This window comes from Hyalella azteca, unplaced genomic scaffold (assembly GCF_000764305.2).
Source record: "Hyalella azteca isolate HAZT.00-mixed unplaced genomic scaffold, Hazt_2.0.2 contig6976, whole genome shotgun sequence".
Classification (NCBI taxonomy): Eukaryota; Metazoa; Arthropoda; class Malacostraca; order Amphipoda; family Hyalellidae; genus Hyalella; species Hyalella azteca.
Window position 1 is genome coordinate 353,909 of NW_025937115.1, and position 25,793 is coordinate 379,701.

The following is a 25,793-nucleotide window of genomic DNA, read 5'->3' on the forward strand; positions in this document are numbered from 1 at the left end:
AATATTCAATTATGCCGAGTTACCAGACACGTTGAAAGAAGTGTTTCCTGCGGGAGGCTCATCACTGGAAGTCTCATCAATTTATTTGCGCAAACTTATTGCAGAGCAGCTTGTTCCATCACTGAATATGATTGCCTTGTTCATCTCGCTGGTGGAGATTGTTTCGTCGTTCATCTCGCTGGTGGAGATCGTATCGTCGTTCATCTCGCTGGTGGAGATCGTTTCGTCGTTCATCTCGCTGGTGGAGATATTTTTGACGTTCATCTCGCTGGTGGAGATCGTTTCGTCGTTCATCTCGCTGGTGGAGATCGTATCGTCGTTCATCTCGCTGGTGGAGATCGTTTCGTCGTTCATCTCGCTGGTGGAGATATTTTTGACGTTCATCTCGCTGGTGGAGATCGTTTCGTCGTTCATCTCGCTGGTGGAGATCGTTTTGGCGTTCATCTCGCTGGTGGAGATCGTATCGTCGTTCATCTCGCTAGTGGAGATCGTCTCGTCGTTCATCTCGCTGGTGGAGATCTTTTTGACGTTCATCTCGCTGGTGGAGATCGTATCGTCGTTCATCTCGCTAGTGGAGATCGTATCGTCGTTCATCTCGCTAGTGGAGATCGTATCGTCGTTCGTCTCGCTGGTAGAGATAGTTTCGTCGTTCATCTCGCTGGTGGAGATCGTTTCGTCGTTCATCTCGCTGGTGGAGATCGTTTTGGCGTTCGTTGCGCTGGTGAGTTTTTCTTGACGTCTCTAGTTGGTCCATTTCTTAGACCAACGAAGAGAAATTAATGTTGGAGTAATTATATTCCATTAACGATTGGTGAGCAATCAAATTAAGTAGGCTTGCGTTCATATGAAAATTTTCAACTACAATTATTCTAATTGTGCAAGGCAATAGTACGAATTCAAATGCAATTATCAGAGTTAATGTTCTCACATTTTAGTCGTTAATCCCACGCAATAAGTCATTGAAATTAAAAAGCTTCTCATGCTTATTGGCACAGAATATTCGGCGCAAGTACCTCTTGTATTCGTCATCTGTTTTATTTTGTTTTGATAACGTATGCATTGTGTGAATCCATTCTTTTAATTCTCAAAACTTTACTCTATAGATTGTCTTGAAAATTTTAAGTATTATTTGTGGTAATTTTATGTTATATTCTGTAAACTTTGTAAATGAGCAATTATGTAATTACCGAGCATAAATATATATAAACACACTTCTACTGATAAAATAGACTGTTATCATTGAATGCTATTTATGAGCTTATTTCGCAAAGGTTAAGGAAGTTCTATTAACATATTCTCTCCACAATTCATAATTTATATGGACGAAGGTCAACTTAATTCGCACGTGCTGCTGTCGTGGCCAAAATACGACGACGAATAGTGGTTTAGCTCACGCTTCCCAGTTTTTATCTGATTTGCGGACGCGTTACTTTTGCCTGGCGGTGGCGTTCGGGACAGAAGTCAATTAGTTTATGTCTGCAAATAATCATATTGCTCAACGAATTGGTCGAATGATCGACGTATCGATGGAAGTACCGTTGCTTTTTCCTAGACTGAGATGAAGTTTGGTCGTTAATCACGAAAGGAAATTGACATGACTGAATTCATTACATATTAGATATCATATTTAGTGATGGCCAGAGTGTTCAAATTGTACAAGCGGTTTGAACTATATATGAACATAATGACGTATTTGTTAGATTCTAATCAAAATATTACTACGCATTTTTATTATCAGACTAGAGTTTTGCCGGTGCTCTGACTGTACGTATATATATAAGTCGCTGTCAGGAGTTTCCTTGTGTTTACTAGATCTAAAAGTGTGCTGGAAAAACGACGAAACTATTTTATTTGGTCGAAAAAATTATGGCGTCCATGAAATACCGTAGCAAGTTTTCTTCTTGTTGCAAGTTTATACAATTCGCGCAAAAATCTTAGGATGTTACAACTGACATTTAGTTTACTATTTGTGAACAGTCACGTTAAGCGTTATGAAGCATCAGTGAAGCATGCATGGTTTGTGTTAAGGCACGTGTGCTCTGCAGATAAAGGAGGAACAGTTCCGGAATATACAAAAATATTGCGAAAAATAGATTGAATGAGGAGACTAGAGCCCGATGACAAAACTATTGTGAGATGAACAAAACTATTGCATATAAAAAATATTGTGAGATGAAATTTATCTGTGTAAAATTGGTGATTTTTTCTTCTAAAACAATCATCGTGTTAATCTATATAAGTGCTTAGAAGTTCTCAATAACATGTCGATGGTCTCGTTGACTATTATAAGAATGACAATATCGAGTGGTTCTGCCGGACTTCACGCGCACTCGCATCAATTTATCAAAATGCGTTCCTTATTACGTGAGACTTCATTAAAATTTTCAGGGCGCAATGTTCCTGACGTGCTAATTGAAAAATTTGTTATCATGTGGCAGACTGCTTCTTTTTTTAAAACTATTTCGCTGGCTCTCTGCTGCCAACGAATTTTATTCTGCTTTCAATGCGGAATAAATTGTATCAAGGATCGTTATTTAGGTGAAGTCGAGGAGGCAGCGTTAATTGTAACGGCCTTTTTAGTGCGGTTTGTAGAACACATTTAAACTCGATATATGAAAATTTAATTCATTAAGCATATGAGCTAGAGATTGGCCAACCAATACCTGTGGTATGAACACATATTAATACGTAATATTCTCCAGCATAAAATTCAGTAAAAATTATAATTGGAGCTTCATTTGCAAAGATTAAAGAATTATTCAAACGAGATGGAATGTCCGCATTCATTCCAAAACCTCAATTAGCCATGCCGGCCCTGAGCGCGCCGGTTTCATTTACGTCAAAGTGAAGAGTTGCACACTCGACAATTGTCGCGTTAATCGGACAAGTTCTACAGTGCTCGGCAATTTTGTTTCATGTCTGTTATTGTGGCTCATTAAGTTTTCAAAGTTGAAAGTGATTTATTTAATCATAAGGGCTGCATTATTCTTGCAAGCAAATCTGCTGTTCTTGAAATCTATGTGACAACTAGAGCCTTTCATTTTATTTGAGGAAAATTCAAGTTGGGCCATCACAGTCTAAAGTGCTTGTTTATCATTTGAGGAGTTCGTTACTGATATCTCTTCTATTGCGATGATAAATATTGGAATGATTCAATGTTTACAGTGTCGTTACTCTGGTTAATTTGAAACTCCGGGAATTTTATTTGGAATTTGAAAGTAGATTTGCGATTTACCGACCTTCGTAATGATTATTTATTCATTATCGCTTCGGGCGTGTGTCTCATGCCGGACGTACGACCCTAGTAATGATCACTTTTCCTTTAACGTGTCATGCGTGTACTCATGCCGGACTTACGACCTTCGTAATGATTATTTATTCTTTATCGCTTCGGGCGTGTGTCTCATGCCGGACGTACGACCCTAGTACCGTTACGTAATGATTACTTTTCCTTTAACGTGTCATGCGTGTACTCATGCCGGACGTACGACCCTAGTAATGATTACTTTTCCTCTAACGTGTCATGCGTGAACCCTAGTAATGATTACTTTTCCTTTAACGTGTCATGCGTGTACCTCATGCCGGACGTACGACCCTAGTAATAATTACTTTTCCTTTATCGCGTCAGGCGTGTGCCTCATGCCGGAGTACCGTACCCTAAGTGCAATGTACGAGCGCCATACGACCCCTGTAATGATTACGAGTCACTGCCGCGGTGGCTTTGCTCGTTTCGCCTCAACTTTACGATCCCGCTGCAGTAATCTTATACGCTTTTGCAAAAATAATGACGCGTTCTGCATTCCAATTAATGAAAAGTGTTGTGATGTATCAATTTTGCTAATGAGGATAAATACTGATTTAACTGCTTTTAAATTAATGGGATAAATATTTCATAAATACAGATTTTTCTCTTTTTCGTAAAAAATTTGCTTGTTTGTAATTACGCGATTTGCGCAGAGAACCTAGAGTTGTTGAATTAAGGCCGCAATTAAGTGCTGCGGTGCCTAATTCATTTGATGCGCAGTCCCGCACGTCTTGTTCGATATTTCATTTGCTTAGCATCCTATAAATTTAATGGATTGACTTCCGTAGGCTTTCCGCAGCTGACAGAGTGGGCTTGAATAAGTCAGTTCCTAGGGCATCAACGGCCAAATAGAAATTTTCTTCAGCCATTTTTCCAGTCGTCTAGTTTTTGTAGTTAACTGATGCACGTAAATTTTTTTTAAGCTCTGAAACTTTGTTCTATCATGTATTGCAATAGAGATTTTCCAACTCGCATTAGGATATTTTTAACAATATTATAACCTTAGCCTGTCGAACTTCAAATATCCATTAATTTACCTCCGGTTGTTTGCAATGATGCCAACTCAGAATTATGACATTTTAAAATTAAATGATGTAAAATGGAAATTAACTTCATTTGTTACTAATAATGTGTGTAAAATCTCGTGCATCTCTGAAATGACATAATTATTGGAAGATTGCAATCAGAAGCATGATTGAAAAACTGATCAGTTGTGTTCGTTTGCCTCTCAAGGGCCGCGTCGCAATTAGAAGCAGATAATGGACGCTAATTGGTAGCCACGAGGCGTTCCATCTTCTCGATCTAGTTCCTCATCTTAGCCGGCGTTCCGGCGGCCGAACAATAATGACCGATTATTTTTCAAAAAAATGTTGAACGCTTGATCGCCTGCTTCAGCAGACGCCTGATCATCAAGGCGCATCTCGTCGACCTCGCAAATCAAATTAGAGAAGATCCCAAAGTTTCATTGAATTGCAATTGGCTTCGTCTTTTGGGCATTAGTTTTGGTCGCTCGACTACGAGCTCTGACGTACTTCTCGTATCTGGTATGAATTAATAACTTTCGTATTCAATATCATTCAGAAGTTGTGCAATGGTGAAAGTTTGTTGTGATATTTGCCTTATAAATATTAAGTTGAGGAACATTATTGCCATTTCCAAGGAGTTTAAGCTTGTTTCCCACATTATATATCGTTTTCCGTCGAATTTCGGTCAAGTTCTTGATTTCGTCATTAAAAAATCCGGTTGATATCTGTTGAGAATATTCTTATTTTTCAAGCATTGGGCTTTTGATGAGTTCATCGATTTTCCTGTATTTTTGTCGAAGTGACCAAGCATAAATAATTTTTCGTCCGATTGTAGCGGAAGGTGTTGATTAGTTCTGTTTAAATCAACGCTAGATGTAACACGTTAGGCAGCACCAAAGTAATTTAATTTGTTCCACTTTAAGATGCTTTACTGCCAACGTATGCCATAAATGTTAATGCTGCCAATTAAAGTTTTATTCGAACTTTTTACGAGCTGTTTGTGGAAATCAGCCGTCATGCTCGAGAAATGCCATGGCGCCTCCAGGCATTCCCACCACATCCTCCTACAAATTAGATCCATACAACAGTCGGCCAATCGTCCGCCACATATTGGCCAGCGTTAAGCCACCTGAAATTTTTGAACTTGGAGAGAAAAGTGTGTCTTCCCAGGTCCAGATTACCATACAGATTAAGGCGCGGGTGCGAAAAGTGGTCGACTTCCTGCTGGTATGCCATTGACAAGTTACACTCGACGCTTCCGGAAATAATTTCCGAATCGGATACTTCAACAAACTGGATTGTATGATGCTATGTTAGGTTTTACATCCTATAATTAACTCGTGTATCAGCACATTTTGTAAATAATTTTTTCGAATGATATGGTGATATGGAGAAAAGTTAGATTAGTCCCAAATCTGCATGCAGTGATCACATCAAGTGCTGACTGCTTGGACTTTAGCTTGGCTGTAACTGGAAGGCACTTTCCCTCCCAAAAAATCGCTAGGTCAGCTCATCCGAACGCCTTATGAACGACGGATTAAACAGATGCTAGACCTGCAGACTCAGCACATCTGCGGTGCCCATTGGGTCACGGAACGACCGGTTTGTGCTGAGGTGGCGAGCGATAACCAGGCTGCTGCACCGAGGATTCTGCCAACTCCTGTCGTATCCTACGCTTCTACGATATCATATACGCTCCAAATTATTGGGACATAGCACACCAAACTCCTTATCTCCCTCATTATGTAAGGATCTTCTGTTGTGGTCTTCTAGTATGCAGACCATAGTTCGTATATAATGTAAGAGGGCTTTTCAAAGACTCTCAAGTTGAAGTGTCAGTAAGAATGTAAATAATGAAGCCGAAGTTTTTACTGAACATCTCCTCCCTATAGGCGTCTTAAATCGACATAAGAATTATGCTAGCAGCTCTAAATTTCTCCGATTTTTCGCTGTAATTCCTATAATGAGGGCGTTGTGTCGTGGAGTTTAACACTTTTATTCCCTGCCCATTTATGCGTGCACCTTAAATTTGATTGTTTTCCCTTTTAACTTTAATTTTATTTATCGCATCCTTTGTGTCACCTCTTCTGTCATCTACCATTCTGCTACTCAGACACTTTACATAATATAATTTTTTAAAGTCCGCACCGATCGATTATTTCAGTAGCATTCCGGCCGCGGTAGGTACGTTGCGATCAGCATGTGTTGGCAAAATTACATTAAAAGTCTAAAACTTTTTGTCGAGAGTATCAGGTGGCAATTTTTTGCCTGATCAGAAATTTTTGCAAGGAAGCATAGCCCAAATATCTGTTTGAATTTTATTGCTGGGTTACTATTTTTCTTGGTCAGAAAATGTTACATTAAATAGAAATTAATGCCGAAGATTGTTTTAGTAGATCAAAAGATTGCGGTAGACTCGAGAGCAGCAACAGCTCGTCAGATGCATAGCAGCGCAAAATATATGTTAATAATGTTGCTTACAGCGGCTTGATGATCAGGGGCCGGATTATCAAAACTTCGAAACTTTTTGTACTTAAGACAAAAAAGTTATGTGGGACGTAAGTACACCCTAATTTTGGCATTATCAATATTTTCGTACGCAAGTCTTAGCTAAAAGCGTAAATGTTTTTCCCGCGCAAATGTTTCCCGCTCAAATGTTTTGATAATACAACCGCTAGTATTACGTTGTCATAGCAACGCCACTCGTAAGTCGATTTTGCGTACTTACGAAGTTTTGATAATAAGGCCCCAGCACCATATGGTGCTTCAGCTGTAAATGATGTCGTTCTATTTAATTTTATTTAGTATCTCGATATACGGTGAAAATTGAATGTTAGCTGCTAAATTTATTCATTATAAACTGATGCCGCATTTCAGCTCGATGCTATATGAGCTCTTTCCATGAAGGTCGTATTCCGCGGACATATACGTATATATCTGGGCAATGCCGTGCTGTCGGTCAGCTCGAGTCTTCAATTTCGCGCTGAGCGGCTTACGCTTGAACGTAATCTTGCGCCGTGCACCGAACGCAGTCTGGTGCCCTGCGTCGAACTCAGTCTTGTGCCTCGTTTTGGAATTCTCTCCCAACACATAATATCATTTCCCTTACTTTAGGACATGAATGACCAACGTCACCTTGGGGGACGGTTGTTCAATAGCAGACTCTTGGTCATTAATAAAGCAGACCAGTTGCGAACAGCCTTGACCGCACCGCCATCACCGTTCTTCAAAAGCTTGCTGTACGTACCGTGGACTGGCAGTCCGCCCAGCGACAAAACGGCCCAGATTTGGCAAGGGGTGGCAATTCATGGCTAGGGATTTATCCGACGCCCGCATTGTCTCGGTGTTCGATAATCTCCCGAAATGCGAGCTTGTATTGTGATTATTTGTCTAGTTCAGCTGGATTGAATTTTGTAATTCCAGAAGTCGTGGCTTTCATTCAACTCATTTCGATCGGAAAATTTGCTTTTAGAAACGTTATCTGGAGAAAACGTGTAAAGTTTAACTTGTCTTCTAATTTTTTTTTCAATTATTTTCGATTTAAACTGTATGATTTCCAAATCTAATAAAGTGGACCTGAATAAATAACCTACCACTAGGTATCCTTTTCAGTGTATATTTAGTGTTATTCGTTAGATTATCAAGTATGGTCATCTACCAATTATATTTATCACATCTAGTTAAGGACAATTCAATTTTAACGAAAATATCTTGGGCGATGCTCGGTGAACTTTGCATCGTTTTTATTATTTATTGTATTACGGGAATATATCGTGAATTTCTTCTACAACCGTTTCTCTCTTCTGGAAACTTGATTACTCTACTAAAATAATTTAAGCGATTAAATTGGAATAAATTGCCACCGAAGATCTATTATGATTTGATTCAAGAAAAATAACCAATTTATTTTTTATTTGTCAAAACACGAATCACGTAAGAATGGTTGATAGGCCTACAGGATACGGCATACAGGGTGAGTTTGAGAAATATCACAGTGCAGAATTAAATTTATTTTATTTGAATTCGATGCTCAAAAGATTCGAATTTATCATTAAGAGTCGTGAACGGCCGCTTCCGCTAAGTGTTTCATCTTAGAATATAGAGTCATGAAGGCCTCACATTGAAGTCGAGAGGGTTTAAATTTTTGAGGGTTTAAGTTTGGTAACTGAGAAAAATTATCTAATTATTAAATTTAAATCGGTTAGCAAAAATCTGCTTTTTGATAGAGCGAATCATATACTTATCGCACAGCATGTTAAGATAGAAATCGAGTATTCTCAAGGAGGAATATTCCTTAAAATAAAAGGTGTATCTAACTAAGTGCTATCAAAGATGTGGAAGAAATAAGGCATCTAAAGTAAAAATTACAAAAACTTCTGTGCATAGCATTCATTACAAAACGGATTTTAAATGTGAGGAAAATCAATAAGCAGGAGAAGCAACCGAAGTGACTGAACTGCAATGGAAAAAAATGATAACGGCTGGATAGATAGAATGAAATTATAGCCTATGCCACGTCTCTCGGTATTACAGCATTTACAAGAACTTCTTAGCCGCCTTTAACTAGTGACTGAATGGAAGGTTCTCCGGCATATAAATCATATCCTGTAGAATAATTCGAACATCTGTGGTGACTCCCATCATTATCATTAACTAATTGTCATTTTTAACAAATTTTTATTTGATCCGTAAATTCGTTTTTTATTATTAGAAAATTTTGTACATTGGGGGCGTAAGCTGGAGCTCACTTCACCACTATATGGGTACTGTGGCCATCCGGCCAGCAGAGTTGCTGCTCTCGCGAAGCTTGCCAGACATTTTTTTCGCAATAAAGACCCTACGTAGGATACAAGGAAGTGCCTCTCTCCATCTCGATGTATATTGCCTGCGTACTTGGATAAATGGCCTCATTTTATTCTGCCTGCTTCTCATTTTGCCTTCTTTTTTAGTATGTGCTCCGTGCATAAAATAGCGCTTCCTTTTGTGGAGTCCCCCTTCAATATGGACTTATTTTTGAAGAAATTTTGCTAAAAATTCATCTGTTAGGTTCATTCATTCGCTTCAATTTATTTCGAGCTCAACTGAATCTGTGCATTGAATAAAGCATTTATTGATATTGAAATGAACACGCTTGCACTTTCGATCGTTCCTTAATAACTAGTACTATGCATACCGTACAAGCAAGCCAAAATATATAGGACAGGAATAAAGTCGAGTGATGAAGTTATATCCTACCATGAATGGCATTCGTGGATCTGAGTTCATTGATATCTACTAAATGAACTCGAACTTCTTCTGCATTTCTTAAGTACAAAATTCGAGTCTCTTAGAAGTTTGTGGTTTGTTTAAATTCGTTCTATAAATTCTCATGCAAGCAGACAGCGACACGAGAAAGTGGCTTTGCATGCACGCATCGTGCCGTATTTGCTCGGCAGCGTCCTACTCCTAATAAAGCTTGAGAATTAGCAGGTGTTGAGTCTTCTACAAACAACCTAAGTACCTCCAAAAATCTCCAAACTTACGTAACTTTATTCCTGTAAATGCTTAAGTTCTCTTCAGGCCCTTGCTCGGTTTATTTTTTATGTCCTGACCCGTCTTTGCTTTCGGCTTAAAAATGGTGCTGCAAATATGAGACCTCACGCAGCTCAATCCTTTCTTGCCTTGCTTTGCAATACTTCATTTTGTTTGCATCGGGAAAAGCTTTAAGTTATTATCCTTCAGACTTTTATTCACACTTATCATGTACATTTTTAGTTTTTATCTTTCGGGATGTTATTCCGTTATTGTTAAAACATCAATATATCTTAAAAATTACGTGTTTCAAATTCTTAGTGTGCAGTTGTGCAACTTTATAATATTTTATTTTGGAGAGGGAATTTTAATTTTCGTGATTATGGCGTACGTTTGATACGGTTTGAAATCACATTGTGCGCTTCCCCGTCCTCATCGGCTGCCTCTGTGCTGCTGATCCAATTCGGATTTTGTCTATCAACTTTTTCTGTGTAAAGAAAGCGCGAAGTAAGCTTGTCGAGTGGTAATGCTCAATGGGTAATCGTAATCGAGTGCGTCATGCATGTGGGCTGACATGTTGGTAGCAGGATTTACGACGGTTATTTGGTCGGTGCTGGAGATATTGTGGACTTGTTTAGTGGGCATCGCCTCAGTGAGCGTAGGAATGTCTCAGTATCTAAAGCAAACAGAGTCTGGATGTGGCCACTAAAGCCGAACTTTCCGACGCTGAGGTATACTTAAGCTTTCTGCTGTGGTGTTCGTCCTCGTTTCTCCAATTAAATGATCCATCTTTGAAACTTGAGTCGTTCACTTCGAGTGTTCGGTCTCTTAACCTTTTGTGCAGCTACTAAGTAGGCACTGAAAGGAAACAGTTCCCGAGCAACCAAGATGTCAGTTTCCAATGTTTGAGTTTTACGGTCTTTTCTTTGCACTATTTGATTAATTTGAGTTTCTTATTGTTTGAGTTTACCCCCGTACGTTTTCGGCTGCTAGTTGCTCAGGTATGTGCGCCTTAGTGGAAACTTTTCACGGATATATTTATGGTAGAAGCTGGATTTACTTCAAGAACACAAATATACGGAGAAATGTATTTAAAATATTTAAAATGTACTTGCGTAACTTTGTATTGTTGTATTTGTATTGTTTTCTTCAATAATTCCATGAGCCATCTTTTCTTCGCCTACAAACGAAAGATCGCCTTGATTTATAAGCATTTCGTTGACTGATCAATTACTGATAAATTACTCATCCACATAAATGAATCAATAACAAAACATGAAACTTTACCAGAATGAAAACAGAAATAAAATAATACCTTCAGAGACCAGATGCAAATAAAAAAGTCAATTGAATTGCCTCAAATGTGAAAGTGAATGTGAAGCTTTTGAAGGTAACGAGAAATTCATGTTTCGAAAGTTTTAGATTTATTTTCCTAAGCTATTCAACTTTCTTTCTATTTGCCCAAAGATTCTAGAAAATATGATAAAATCATGCTAGTTCTGCATCCTGAGTTCGATATTTAGAGTTCACTACTTCCAATATTTCATTTTAGTCTCGTTTGATGCAACTAGATTTTTGAAGATTTTTTTCGTATATGTGGATGCTTGAATGGCTCATCTATGCTAAGTAAAATACAAACTTCACTGTATCACAAGAAGGTTGCAAGAACTTACCGCAAAGTACAGCGCCTGTCTCCGTAATTGCTGTGGCTTGGAACCGCTCCGTTAGAACGTCACCCCAACAATTAGGCTGAGCTCGGAGTTAGAGGCGAGTAACTCGTGACATTCCTCAAGATGTTACCCTGGATGGGCTCTCTTCGTCCCAATTAGGAAGCTCTCACCCACATCTTCCCTCGACACCCGCAATGGTCGCCTCGATTGCCCTCCTCTTGGGACTTATCACCCGCGGCAGAGCTGCCTGTCAGCGCCGTTCAGGACTTCTGGCCACCGCTCCGTACCAAGACCGACGTCGGCGCGGGCATTTAGGACCGTGCGAGGATTATCTCCTCTCATGTCCAGATTTGCTATCCTTCAATGTTCCTCTCATATCCTGTATGCTCTTCTCTCATGTCCATTTGCTCTTCTCTCATGTACAGTTGATTTTCTGTCATGTCCAGCTAGTACGTTGGCTCTCTTCTCATGTCCAGCTAGTTTGCTCTCCTCTCATATCCAATTGGCTCTTCTCTCATGTCCAGTTTGTTTTTCTCTCATTTCCAGCTTGCTCTTCTGTCATGTCCAGTTTGCTCTTCTCTCATGTCCAGCTTGCTCTCCTCTAATGTACAGTTGCTCTTCTCTCACGTCCAAATGCTCTTCTCTCATATCAAGATCAAGTTGTTCTACTCTTATGTCCATTTTTCTTCTTCTCATGTCCAATTTGCTCTCCTCCGATATCCTGTTACTCATCTCCTGTGTCCAGCTATTTCTTCTTTCGCGTCCAGTTTGCTTTTATTCCATTTCCAACTTAATCTATTTTAATTTACAGTTTTTTCAGCTCTCATGTTCAACTTGTTTGTGAGGAGTTTGGTGCAGGCATCCATTTCTATATATTTTGGCTCAAATACAGACTTAAGCTTTGAATCCATAGAGCCGACCAGCCATTGTGAAGTGGTACAAAAATAGCAAAAGCTCTCAAACGTCTCGAATTTTTCGTTTTTCGCTCCCAGGTTTGCATCAGAGGGGGGAACATTTCATTCCTAGATACTATTTTGATGTCAAATAATACCGTATATAGTAAGTATTTCATATTCAAATTAAAAAAAAACCTTACTGCATCAGGCCAAATCGGTGTTGATGAACGAATTGGAGCAAATATCGAAATGAGCAAATGAGGTGGTACATGAATAACTTAAATTTTATCAATTCATTGATTTCAAGAATACCCTAGAAATTTTAAGAAAATAATTCAAAAAACATATTCCAAAACATATGTTTTTCATATGTCATAACATGTTCCAGAGAAGCACAAAATTGATAAATGGCGAAGTGTAAAATACATATTTTAAATTCAAGATTTGCTGTTTACGGAAGCTGGCAGTCGTCGCTAGACCGAAGTCGCCAAATATATAATGAGCCTCACGGCCTTCAATATTATTGGTCCTTTCCTTGACCTATAGGAGGAATGAACTACAATTAACAACACATATATAAAGCTGCATCAAACGCAAAAACAAATCCGAACGAAGCAAAGAAACTGAAATCTTGGCAACTACAAAAATTTTACAAGAACGATGGAAGTTCTGACAACGGTGGTAAATTTGCAATTTTTCCCCTCTTATGCCCTGTTCTATCCTCTTTTCAGCTCGACTTACTCGCGTTGTAAGTTCAGTTTCGCTCCTTTCATGCAAGTTTGCTCTCATATCCATCGTGCATTTTTCTAATGTTTAACAAACTTGCTTCTCATGTCCATCATTTTCTCCTCTTATCTCATGGTAATTCTATTCATGTTCAGTTAGCCCTTCATCAATGCCCACTTAGCATTTTCTTTCATGTCCAGTTTATTTCATTTGAAATAAATTGTGTAATGGTACCGCGTGTCATATGATTAATTGTTGAATCTTGACTGCTTGGCAGAAAAGAGTAAGTAAAAATAATTGTTTTCCATCACAGTTCATGAATTTTTTAGCTATTCAAGCCGGGATTGCTATAACCCGAAGCATTTACTTCGCCCTAACAAATTTGAGTCGGTGGCCGCTAGACAAAAATGCGGCGGATTGAATTGTCGCTTCTCAGGAATTCGATAGAAATAGCCTGACTGCGAATAACAACATATTCTCTTACGAACTGACTGCAGCACTGGACTCTTAGATCTTAAATAGAATGCGTGGCGTTCCCTTTCGATATTCACGATGTGGGGCTATGCAGGCGAAGTGTCTTCTTAATTTAGGTTTTCCCTGTGCGGCTCATCCATTTGTAGACACATCTATATTAGAAAAGTGTGACTGATTCCATCTAAACAAATTTTTGATGTTAATTCTTATTGGTTTACGTAGGCGTATTTTTATATAATTTTATCTGTTGTTGAAGTTATCTGAATCGTCTAGAAATCGCTATTGAATATTGAATCTGATATTTTTATTCACCGTCACCACAATGAGTAATCCGTTTCTATGCATCACTAGTGAGTCATCTCTGGCGTGTGGTTTTCCATGAAATATGCGAGCGCTTTTTTTGCTGGAATTGTCGAAAAAAGTAACATTCATTTCCTGCGTGACACTTGCACTCTTGATTTGCCTATACACTTTCGAGGTTTGACGGCCATGAATTGCCATTCAAGACCTCCGAGGCGCAATACTCATTACTTACCAACGCCTGCGAGATGCTACCCTCATAACCTGCCTACTGCGGCTTGATGTAATGCTAATAATACTAACCATTCACCGACACCTTCGAGCCGTAACACTAACGGCATTTTACATCAAACATCTAATTAATTAAAATCTAATTACTTGCCTAGAATTGAGTCTGCCGACGATCATTTATGCGGCCACATGCATGAGCTCTGGTCCGGGTCTTCATTGACATCTAATTAAAAGCCGCTCTTCATCATTTGTCAAAAGCCCAATTAGAGGCAGCAATCACATTAGTTTGCAAATGTGTTTCAAATGTAGATGAAGATTCATGTTGGACAAATTCATGACTGCTTCTGCTTGATACTTAATGTGACAGATTTGCTTTAAACATGAAATTTAGACTTGTCACTTTACCTCTCGCTCGGCTGACATGCCGACTCTCGGGAGTGTCGGTTCTTTCTTTAATGCTCTTAGTTATTTTTGAGACAATCAATCATTTTCCTCATTAATTATTTTCATTTGTTATGAAAGCTTTGATGTCAAAGTAGATCTTGGGGGCACCCATTCCAATAAAACTACTGATTTTTTTTTCGCGGAAGAACTTAGTGCTGCCCAAGATTATCTCTTGACGAAGAAATCGGTGAGCTGAGTGGATTTCTCTGAGAACTTTCAACTCAAAAAAGTTCGTTCTAATGCAATCTCGGAGTCACTGGGGCTGCGATTGTGGGTAAAAATTCTTATGGAATTTTAGCCCAACTGAAATCCATTCAAATATACTGTATATACATATTTTTTTGGGTTCCATTTTTGGAGCAAAATAGAATGTCTCTTCAAGCTGAAATGGTCCATGAAATTTGTTCCCTGACCATGAATTGGCTTTGAAATGCAGCGAAGTTTTGATTGAAAACTCAGATTCACTAGATTTAAGTTGATTAATTCCGCCCAAGTTTAAATAATTTTCGCTGGCGTTGGATGAAATGTGACTACATCCGGAAAGTCATCAAGCTTTTTTAGTTGGTAGACATTGACAACCTCGACATTTCGAGCCACTGATAATATTTACCGTGAACGTTCTGTCTCTCTCGACGGTTTTATTGAATTTTATTTGTAATAATTTTGTTTTACACTCCGTGAGCGATAGTTTGAGCTCCGTTTTTTAATAGAAGGTAGTTACCGTGCTTGTTTGCGTCACTTTTCTGTGTCTTAAAAAAATAATAGTTTCCTACAGTTTTGGCCTTCGCTATAGGATCATTTTCGTGTTTTAGGAAGTATTAAAATAGTTTCGTACAGTTTGGCCTTCTCTATAGCATCATTTTTCTGGAGCATCCGAGCGTCAGAGATCAATCTGTCCCTCCATTGGCTCGGCTACCGCTGTCTTATTGCCTCGATTTTCCTGGTCTTGGAGGGACGGCAAATTTTGTCTTTCGTAACTCGCGTCTCGATCTGTTCGGGACCTTCAAATGTGACTAGACGCAATTCACGTTCAGGGCAAAGATTCACTTCTAATTTATTTTTATTACGATTAAATAAGCTGATAGACAAAAATTTTCTGAGGTTCTACCGGAATAAAAAATATGATTTCTTTTGATAATTGTTTTTTTGGAGGGTAGTTTGTTTTTTTAAGTACGTTTTTTAAGTTTTCTCTTGTTTGAAAGTTCCATCGCAGAAATATTAGTCACGCGTGTTACTTTATAACTATTCATTATAAAAAAATCTGTCCTGAGTGCATCTCTCGAGCATTATTCAACATGGCTTTACGGGAACGCTTCAGGCATTTTTTGCTCGATTCAAAGATTCTGCAGAACTGTGTCGACTTTTCATCCTTCATGCGCTGCATTTTCGCGTCCTGCTTGCTAGATCAAAGGCAGTCATTATGCAGCGTCAGAGAAAGAAACGCTCAGCTGGAATGGACGTCCGTGCGTCGTGGGGCTTTTGCTGGCAGTAACTAATCATGTTCATTAATTACTTTGGCTGAACGCTTATCGCATCATCTGAGTCGGAGGAAAGCGCGCTTAGCTTACAAAAGGAGCTCGGATGACAACGCTCACAATGGTGGAGACGGCTGAACAGTCGAGGGAGTTGATGCAGGAGCACAATGATTTTTACTACGTGGATCAGCTGCAATTTTCAGAAATTATGAAGACTAGAACTATTACTAAGGAAAAGTAATTTTCCAGTGATTTATTACTATGAGGTAGAATAATTCGTTTTTTATAAATTATCATCGTTATATTCTTGAAATTCAATTAATTGTGAAATTGTAGAGGTAAATTATCGGATTAAATGGTGCCTATTTTTTACCAAAGCATTATTCATCACGTATGTTCAGTTTGCAAAACATTGGACGAGGTAGATAACGTATCAAAAAACCCACGACACAATCTTATTAATTTTTCCATTTTCTTTACAGGTAATCGTGCAGCTTTTTCACTTGAATATATTATGTTTTTTCAGGAATGGCTGAGGAGCGGCCTCCTTCGTCCTCAAGTTGTCGCTCGAGTTCCTCACGCATCCCGCGCCTCAATCGCTCCTTGTCCCTGAGAGGTCCCAGACCCTCGATGATGAGCGGAGGGCACCGCAGGACAGGCTCCGTGTCGGGGACTCCAGCCTTCGACAAGACACTGGCTCCAGACGCTGCCTCAACCAGCCGAGCTATCGACCGTCCCGCGGCGCTCTTCAGGTGCGTGTGGTTCCTCGCTCACGTTTGACAGGGAATCCAAAGCGGGTTCCCCATAACGCTTGACAGGGAATCCAAGGTGGGTTCCCAGCTCACTTCAGAAAGAAAATCCAAGGCGGGCTCCTTGCTCACGTTTGACAGGAAATACAAGGCGTGTTTTCCGATAACGCTTGACAGGAAATCCAAGGTGAGTTCTCAGCTCACTTAGAATCGAAAATCCAAGGCGGGTTTCTTGCTAACGCTTGACAGGGAATCCAAGCTAGGTTCCCTTTTCACTCTTCCCCTTTCAATCAAAGGCGAGTTTCCGGATCAACATTGACAGGAAATCCAAATAGGGTTTCCCGCTCACTTTTGATAGAAACTCCAAGGCGGGTTCCCTTCTCACTGTTGACAAAAAATCCAAGGCGGTTAGGGACAATCGATGAATGGCTGACTCTTAGTCGTCCTTAATGCGGTTTTGAGTAGTTCGTTGCAGTGCATGCATGGTCTTTTTAGAACTCTTTTCAATCGAAGTATTTTCGTAAAGAGAACTATGAAAAGGGATTATCGTAATACTCGTAAGTGCGTAATTGCCCGTCTTCATCGCTCTTTGACTAGTTTATTGAAGTGGTCTTTATTGCTCTCTTCAATCGCAGTACCGGAGTTAAGACAAACCACATGGATTACAGAACATGGATTATCATGGATTATTATTAGCATTACATGGAACATGATACAATTAGCATTACATGGATTATCAGAATAATTGTCTTCGTATTCAACATACGTACTTGCAATAAAAGATTTTTCGTGATTGCAGTGCATGAAATGTTAGTGATGAACCTAATTATAATGATATCACAATGAAGTCAACACTTAATTGAGATTATTCTAAAAGTTCTTTCAAGGTTGCTAATTCCAAAGAAGCTTAACTCGGCCGCTATCCAGAGAGCGAAAATGTATAATGTTTCGAAACATCCGCAGGTTTAAAAATTTCCAGCTTAAATTTTCAAACAAAATTCTGATAATAATACACACATAAAAGTTAAATTGAACCAATTTTTCTAAGTAGAATTTTAGCGTCAATTAATGAGGTCATTTCGTTAAGTGAAATTCAATGCTCACCATTATGGATCTACGCAAAGGTAAAAAAATGCACACGTTCTATCTGCATGTTTTATACACTACACTATTTACTCTACTTGTACTTGTTTTCTGCTGCACTCCCATCATAAAATATAAAATTTCCCAATTGCTGCATGGTTGCAGTTGGCACATCTAAAGCTAGCCTTCTTTTATGAAAAGGAGACGTCATATTTATTTCATTGTGAGTCTCTGCACCACATTATATGCAGCGGCAAAAAAACTTTTTTACGAGATCTTCCTATCACTTAGAAAAATTGATGGGTCATACTGTCCCAACAGTGACACAGTTTCCGCACGTAACACCGATACGTCCTTACGCTGGGACAAACGCTATCAAGATGACCTACAGATGGAAAAAAGTACATCTATATTTGAACAAAGTCTCCCACAATTTGCTCAGGGTATTACTCGCCTACGTGGCTTCTGTGGCATCTCGTGCAATGGAACTAACTGAAGAGAATACATTTTTGTTTTTCAGTGAACCTTACCTATTCCAGAAATATACTTAATTACTTAATTTCGATATGCATCAGCTGATATTGCTCTAGTAATTATCTAACTTATCAGAACACATGACAATGTTTCTATGTGCTGATATACTAAGTAAGAGAAGGATTATTATATGACCGATTGGACCTATTAACTGCATCTTGATGCTTGCTACCACCATTTATTACAAAAAATTTCATGCTTTGTTTTGCAAGCAAAGCGCATTCATGCCAATAGAAAATGCAGATCGAGTTCTCTATCGTTGTTCCGCAAGTGAATCGAATCTATGTCGTTAGTCGTGCTGATCAAGTTCTCTATCGTTGTTCTGCAAGTGAATCTAATCCACGTCGCCAGTTGTTCAGATCGTGTTCTCTATCGTTGTTCTGCAAGTGATTCTAATCCACGTCGCCAGTTGTTCAGATCGAGTTCTCTATCGTTGTTCTGCAAGTGAATCTAATCCACGTCGCCAGTTGTTCAGATCGAGTTCTCTATCGTTGATTTGCAAGTGAAGCGCATCCCTCGATGTCAGTACTGATGCATTGCGTAGCCATTACGTTATGTACTGTACAGTTTGGTCAGGATTGCTGGCCATGCACACCACCATTTGTCGGTGTCCGGGGGAGACAAATTACTCCTGACATTGCTGGTGTTAACGGGGCGATGGAGAGACTCGAGTTCTCCACACTGTTGCGTTCTCCAGAAAACATCTTGCTCCTTTATCGAAAATAATAAAATGGTGGCGAGTCTTGTTGGAAAAATGGGTTGCGCAAAGAGAAGTTATCAGACGAACCCGAGAGTGCGAGTTTTGTGCTTTCACTCTTTTAATGACGGGATATCAGTAAGATATGTGTTTTTTCTCTATTATTTTTGATTATGCAGTTATTTGTTTTTTAAAAATTTAAATATGAATTTGGGTCAGGCATTGTCGTTCACGTAAACAATTTAATTTCAGCTGAACTTGTCTGGTTCAATATTATTTTCACAGATTTTTTGAGACATTTTTTTCACTGGAAACACATTTACTCAAGTCTTAGATGACTTGAAATTAATTATTTCGATTTTTGGCTAATGCTGCTCGTGTAATATTTGTCTGAACAGCATTTATAGCACTATCACTTGATTGAAATGAAAATTTTAGTTGTATAAGTCTTCGGGTTTTGCTCTCATAATTTAAGTTACTCCCTTCATTTTAATAGAATTCATTATTTAATAGAATATATTAAATTTGATATCACTCTGTGTTCGGGCTTGTTGCTTCAAGATAGAGTTTTCTTCGCTCGGTTTAATCTTCGTATTTACTAAAGGGTATATGGATGATGCTGACACTTAAAGCTTCACCTAAGTGATAAAGTAGTAAAGTTGTAAAAGTTTCCGTCCATAATTGATGACATTTTCCTGCTCATCTGTTGGCAGGATTAATGGTTCGGTCCTAATGTTCAAATCGTGCAGCTTGCTGCCGGCACTAAGCAAGCACCGAGCAGACGTCAGAAATCAAAAGTCAAATGGTCGAGGGTTGACAAAACGGGCGTCGTAACGAGCTTCTTAGCCTACCTCGCTCATTACGCAGGGCTGTCTCGAGCATTGGGCGTGCTGAATAGGCAGAGATTCAAGAATCAGAGACAACAATTTATGGCAGAAAGTTGCGGAATTGGGTGTTGGACTTTCAGGAAAGTGGTGCTCAACTCACGGCTACCTGGCCACAGTAGCGCCTTCACTAAAGATATCACTAAGGGCTTTTCTACATCGGCCCATTTAGTGCCAGTCTCTAAATAACATTTTTTTTAAGAATGACACTTAGCACTGTAGAATTAGTGCCAAACCTCACGTGTACTACTTGTGTATATACTAAAAAATTGTAATGCTGGTAGTTTTTAGGTAGCAAGCAAAATTATGCTAAATGAAAAAAAAACACCTGTTGAATGAACATATTAAATTAATATCAAAGTTGAAGTTAATGGTAAACATAAAGTTTAGGTAGGGCTACCTTAAAATAATCAAAATTTTTTTTTGAAGTTTATTCCATTACCATTGATGACAAAAATGTCTAAAACAGCGCCCAATAATTCAAATAAAATCATAAAACTTTCTATATAGATTTTTAAATGGAGGAGATGTCTGGTGGTAAATTTTGTAACTTTATAGATTTTTAATAGGTCCTGAATTACAATACAAGAAGTTGGGGGGACTAGTAAGGTAAAGATAATTTTTTAATGGCTGGGTTTTTTCTACCTCAAATTGGCACGGGTTGTTTTTAGAATCTGTGACTATTCCACATATGATATGTTTTCCTGAGATAGCAAATGTGTATTTTCCAAGTGTTTTACTTGAATCCATGATATTGAGCGGACAAAATACCTTTCCTCTTACCAAACAATCGTTCTTATGTCCAAGTGCTCGCGCGTAAACAGCACGATTGTGTACCTGGTAATTAAATGTGGGTTGTTCGCTTCTCGCAGGCTCCGAATTTGCCCGAGTTCGTTTTCTAGATACTAGCCCCTCAATAAACGGTTTAGCGTCTGTGCCCATCTGTCTCAACTGGATTCTGATTTAAACGCCAACTCGAGCGGGGCTCTCATGGTAAGTTTTATGTATCGAGAACCACGCATTGCATGAATTAGAAAGAAATGTATATAAATTCGGTCGAAGTAAGTCGCGTGTTTTCATATTTAAATTTGCTCTTTCAAGGCGAATATATCAATTAATAAACTAAAGGTTGCTCGGTAATGCTGTTTCTTATTTTTCTTTAACTAATGATGAACACGAAGTTATCAAAAGTTATTGCCTGATTAGCTATTTTATTCATTGACGTTGCAGACTTTTTTCCGCAAGACTGCCTTCCTAGTACAAATCAATTTCAGGAATAACAACGACAAAATTTCTGGAACTTAACTTCGTACTTACTGCTCTTCAAATTTAATCTGGGAGATTAAACTTTTCGTGTGTCTATAACAGGAGTGAAGCTCAAAGTTAAGAGAGGAAATTTTTTCATTGTTCACTTTTTTCCCATTTTTGCAGTACAAATCAATTTCATGAATAACAACGACAAAATATCTTGAACTATTCATTGTACTTACTGCTCTTCAAATTTAATGTGGGTGATTATGCTTTTTGTTTGTCTATAACAGGAGTTGAGCTCAAAGTTAAGATAGGAATTTGTTTCACTTCGTACAATTAAATTGGAATATCGGGAACATTTCAAGTTGCGCTCTACAGAAATATACATGTTTTCGGGATTAGTTGTTTAAAAAGAAGAATAAGGGTCTAAACATTTATTTCGTATGCAGAAAAGTTATAAATACACTGCAAAATGAATAAAAAAAAGGTTCATAAAATGAAATTTCATCTTACTACCTATTTAATTTCGTCCCATCAGTGATGCATGACACGCAAGTTGCCTGAATGAATCTTGCCCCGGTACCAAATTTCAGTACAAAATTTCTCGTTAAAATTTTATCTGCAAACGCACTTTGTCTCCGATAATTTGGAAATGTGATATTCCTTTTAATGTCGAGTCTCCCGTTTGGCGGAAAGAAGAGTTTTTTTGTTCATGTTCCGCACCATTTGGCGAGGATGCCCGGAAGCGGATTGCGTTCCACCCGAAATGGTGGCTGCAACTTTTCTGGATGAATTTTGGTGTTTCTGCATGGCTGCGCACTGGATTAATTTATTTAGAGCAAAATCTAATTTAATTTCTGCCCCTGAATGTGACTATTGACAGCTGAAACCAGGAAGCTTGGTGTGCGAACAAAAGGATATTTGCGTTTTCAGATCTGGATTTTACTAAATTCTGTTATATATCATCCTAGAATATTGCGATTTTCTTTGTGAGCGCTTCATTGTAACATTTTTCAAAGCTCACACACTTATTTAGTAATCTATAGTAAACATTTATGATATTTTTACGTGTAAGGTTACGGTAAGCCAGTTTTTCCGAGCATGACCGAGTGTTTGGATTGGACTAATTTTCATTCGATTAGCGCCCTAACGAAGATAATTTTTGTCTTGCAGGTCTGCCAGTTTCATTAGCAGCCGAGGCATCAACGGGCTCCTATCTCCCTCTTCTCGCTCCTCCCTGTCCCCTCATTCCCCTCAATCATTCCTCTCACTCCCCTACAACCCCCAACTGGTGGCACGCACACGAGGGGCATCACGTCCCCTCTCGTTCCCTCTGACCCCCGAGCTCCCTCGTCGACGCTTCTCCTACATCAGCCCCTACAGCCGCGGCTACATCGCCGCCGAGCGACGTGCCAAGGTGATGATGGTTTAACCGTCAAAATATTATTCGCTGTATTTAGTGAGCAATATTTATCGATACTAACATACATTTTCGATATCATTTGAATTAGTTAACTTTGCCGCTTACAATCCTGTATTAAATTTATTTGAAAAGCTTTTATCTCTGGCTTTACTTAGTAAACGTATACATTTTCCAGCCAATTTGAAAGATTTCATTTTTATTTTCTACGCAAAGCCTTCTATACCGTGCATTCAAAATTTTGATTTTGTTAATGTATTGCGCTAAAATTTAACGTCTATCGGTGAAAAGAATTTGTGAACAAATTTTTATGATTCAGCTGCCCTGCGGCCATGCACGGCTTCTCTGCTTGCATCAAAATACTCGTATTATCCCAAGAGTTGGGCGGTGCTGAACTGTATTAAAATACTCGTATTATCCCAAGAGTTGAGCGATGCTGAACTGTATTAAAATACTCGTATTATCCTAACTGATGCTGATATTGGTTTACAACTTTCCTCAAAGTTATTAAGGTTAATTCCGCTATTAGGGTCTTATTGTAAGGCGTCATTGGTATACAGGTTGTATGGCGTATGGCGTCATGATATCCCTTGATGATAACTGATGTATTTTAATTCATTTCGGTCCATCATGATTTCTCAGTGCGAAGAATCATATTATTTACTAATAAATATATTTTATATAATGCAATCTTTATACGCCTGATCAAAGCTCAGTCCATGCGTCCTCGTCCGCTATTACAACAGCCGCTGTTGTCATTACCATCGAGTGCCTTTCGGGTTAGGCTTTGATCTCTGCAATGCATGCAACGAGCGGCGCGACGTCACAACTTTTTCATTTTTGATGCAAGTTTAGGGGCTCAATTGTGCCCGTTTTTTCACTTTTATTGCGGGTTTTGATACTCAACTGCGAGTTATTTTACTTTTATTCAAGTTTAGGGGCTCACGTGCCTGTTTTTTCCCTTTTAATGCAAGTTTTGGTGCTATTGTGCCTATTTTTCACTTATGAGGCAAGTTTAGGGGCTGAAGTATCAGTTTTTCTTCACTTTTGATGTATGTTTTGGTGATCAAGAGCCGCTTTTTCACTTTCGATGCTATTTTAGGTGATCAAATGCCCGTTTATTCAATTTTGATGACAGTTTAGGTGCTATATATAGTTCTTGTTTTTTACTTACATCGCAAGCCTAGGCCTTCGATTGTATGTTTTTCTGGAAAACCCAGCACCAGAAGCGCAAAAACTGTTACTGTTGTTTATCTCCTGTGTCATTCATATAGTCTTTTATTTTTATTTACTCTCCCCTGCATTTTACGCCATTGTCAGTTGACTTCTAAGTCATTTAAGGCTTTTTTGAACGAAATACATGCAAATATGCCCATGCCATCACATGTTTACCATAGGAATATGTGCATATTTTATTACATATGGAATTCATAGCATACGATCATCTAGATTTCATAGAATATTTGGATTGCCGGCGCGTCAATAAAAAAAAACATTTCTTGAATTACTGAAGGTTTAAGCGTAGTGTCGGTCAAGGCGCGACGCCTATTTACCGCGTGGGCGACGTGGGTGACGTAAGCGACGGGACCAATACTCTAATGGAGTCTTCGTCTCTTGTTTGCCCGCCCTGAAATAGTGCCTGACTCGCCCTTCACGCACGCCTGCCATGATTGTCTACGCCGAGGTTAATGAACTTTGTTATGTTTTCGTAAGAAGAAATGATGTAATTAAGGTATAATGAAATTAACAAGCGAGTAATGTTAGGGTTTAGCTTTGTCACTCATACGGCTAACAAATAGTTAGAATGACATTAGCGGAAACAGCACCGAATCATCTGAGTTTTGCTCCAATATTATAACTTGCGAAATTCATTATAAATAAACATATACATAAATCACGCTTACAAGTGTAATCATGAGCTCGTGATCATCGTAAAATCGTCTAACAAAACCTGGCTCATAAAGCGCCTTTCACTTTCAATAGTTTGACGTGTCACACGAGGTCAACCAAGCATCATACACAAAGCGACACGTAGCTCGCTCTATTTCCGACAGGTCTTGGGTTCAAGTTCTTTTATTCGGCCCAGTGGCTCGAAAATTTTACAGCGACTCTTTTTATGAGGGGTTCGGTGAAGAGCTATCGAGCGCCCTTAAGAGTGAGGCAGGTGCTCGTGGGTTACGAGCTCGGAAAGGGTTGTCCATGGATGTTCTGCGCGTTCGCAAGATGGCCGAAAATGGGCATTTTTCCTAACATTTTTCGGATGTGGAAGCTCTGCATGTCTCTACGGGATTTCTGTCTCTAGCGAGTGTATGAAGACTATTGGATCTTCTGGCTGAGTGGGGCAAGACGCATTCCTGCTGCACCCTAAAACCTTTGGTCTAGACCGTCTAGTACGATTTCAAGTACTTTCTACATGCGTACTCGATCGATTCAAGGGTTCAAGATTGCTCGTGAAAATTAATTGCGGAAGAGACTGCATCTGGAGCGTATCGGTGTTTTATTTCATAGTCGTATAGAATTGTTGGCGTTGAAGAATTGGCCAAGTTTGGCTAGCAATCAACATAACCTAAATGTTGGTGTTTTTCGAGCATAATGTTTGCTTCAAGTTCAATTACGACATAAGTTTTCAATGACGTATCCCTGTGTAGTTCTACGAGTGTTTTGCAGCGAATGTCATGTTTTAGTTGCTGTGGTGAAATATTTTGTCATTGGTGTTGCGATTATAATCCGTACAATAAATGTGTGACTGCGTTATCTCTCTAATTTTTAAGGTACATCACACGTTTGGTTCTTCTTCTAACCCCAGGCCTAGAGCGACCTCGTGAAACCGAGGGTCAGATTCGCGGTGTAAATGTCAGGAGAATCTGAGTAGCTTGCTGAACCGTCGAAGATAAAAATGAAACTATTGCTTCTTTGCAGGTCTTCTTGAAACTGGATGAGGTGAAACTTGTCTATAATTGTCTATGTATAAAGAATACGGCTTTCACGGGGTTTCCTGAGTTGAGGAAGACTGACGGAAGGCCTTGTTCGATACGCTGCTTGACTGTAAGACCAATCAATTGTAGAAATACGGAATACAATTGTTATTGTGTCTCTCGCATAGATCCTTAAATTCATCT

At 39.0% G+C, this 25,793-nt stretch overlaps 1 protein-coding gene across 2 annotated transcripts in view; it reads left to right on the forward strand.

Moving 5' to 3' along the window:
- LOC108672806 (protein quick-to-court) overlaps nt 1-25,793 on the forward strand; it is a 96,564-nt gene that overhangs the window by 30,517 nt on the left and 40,254 nt on the right. For both annotated transcript variants that reach the window (XM_018160553.1, XM_047881079.1), the window contains exons 2-3: nt 16,583-16,808; nt 22,428-22,671. In XM_018160553.1, coding sequence (XP_018016042.1) covers nt 16,583-16,808; nt 22,428-22,671 — 470 coding nt within the window. The remainder of the gene's footprint in view (nt 1-16,582; nt 16,809-22,427; nt 22,672-25,793) is intronic.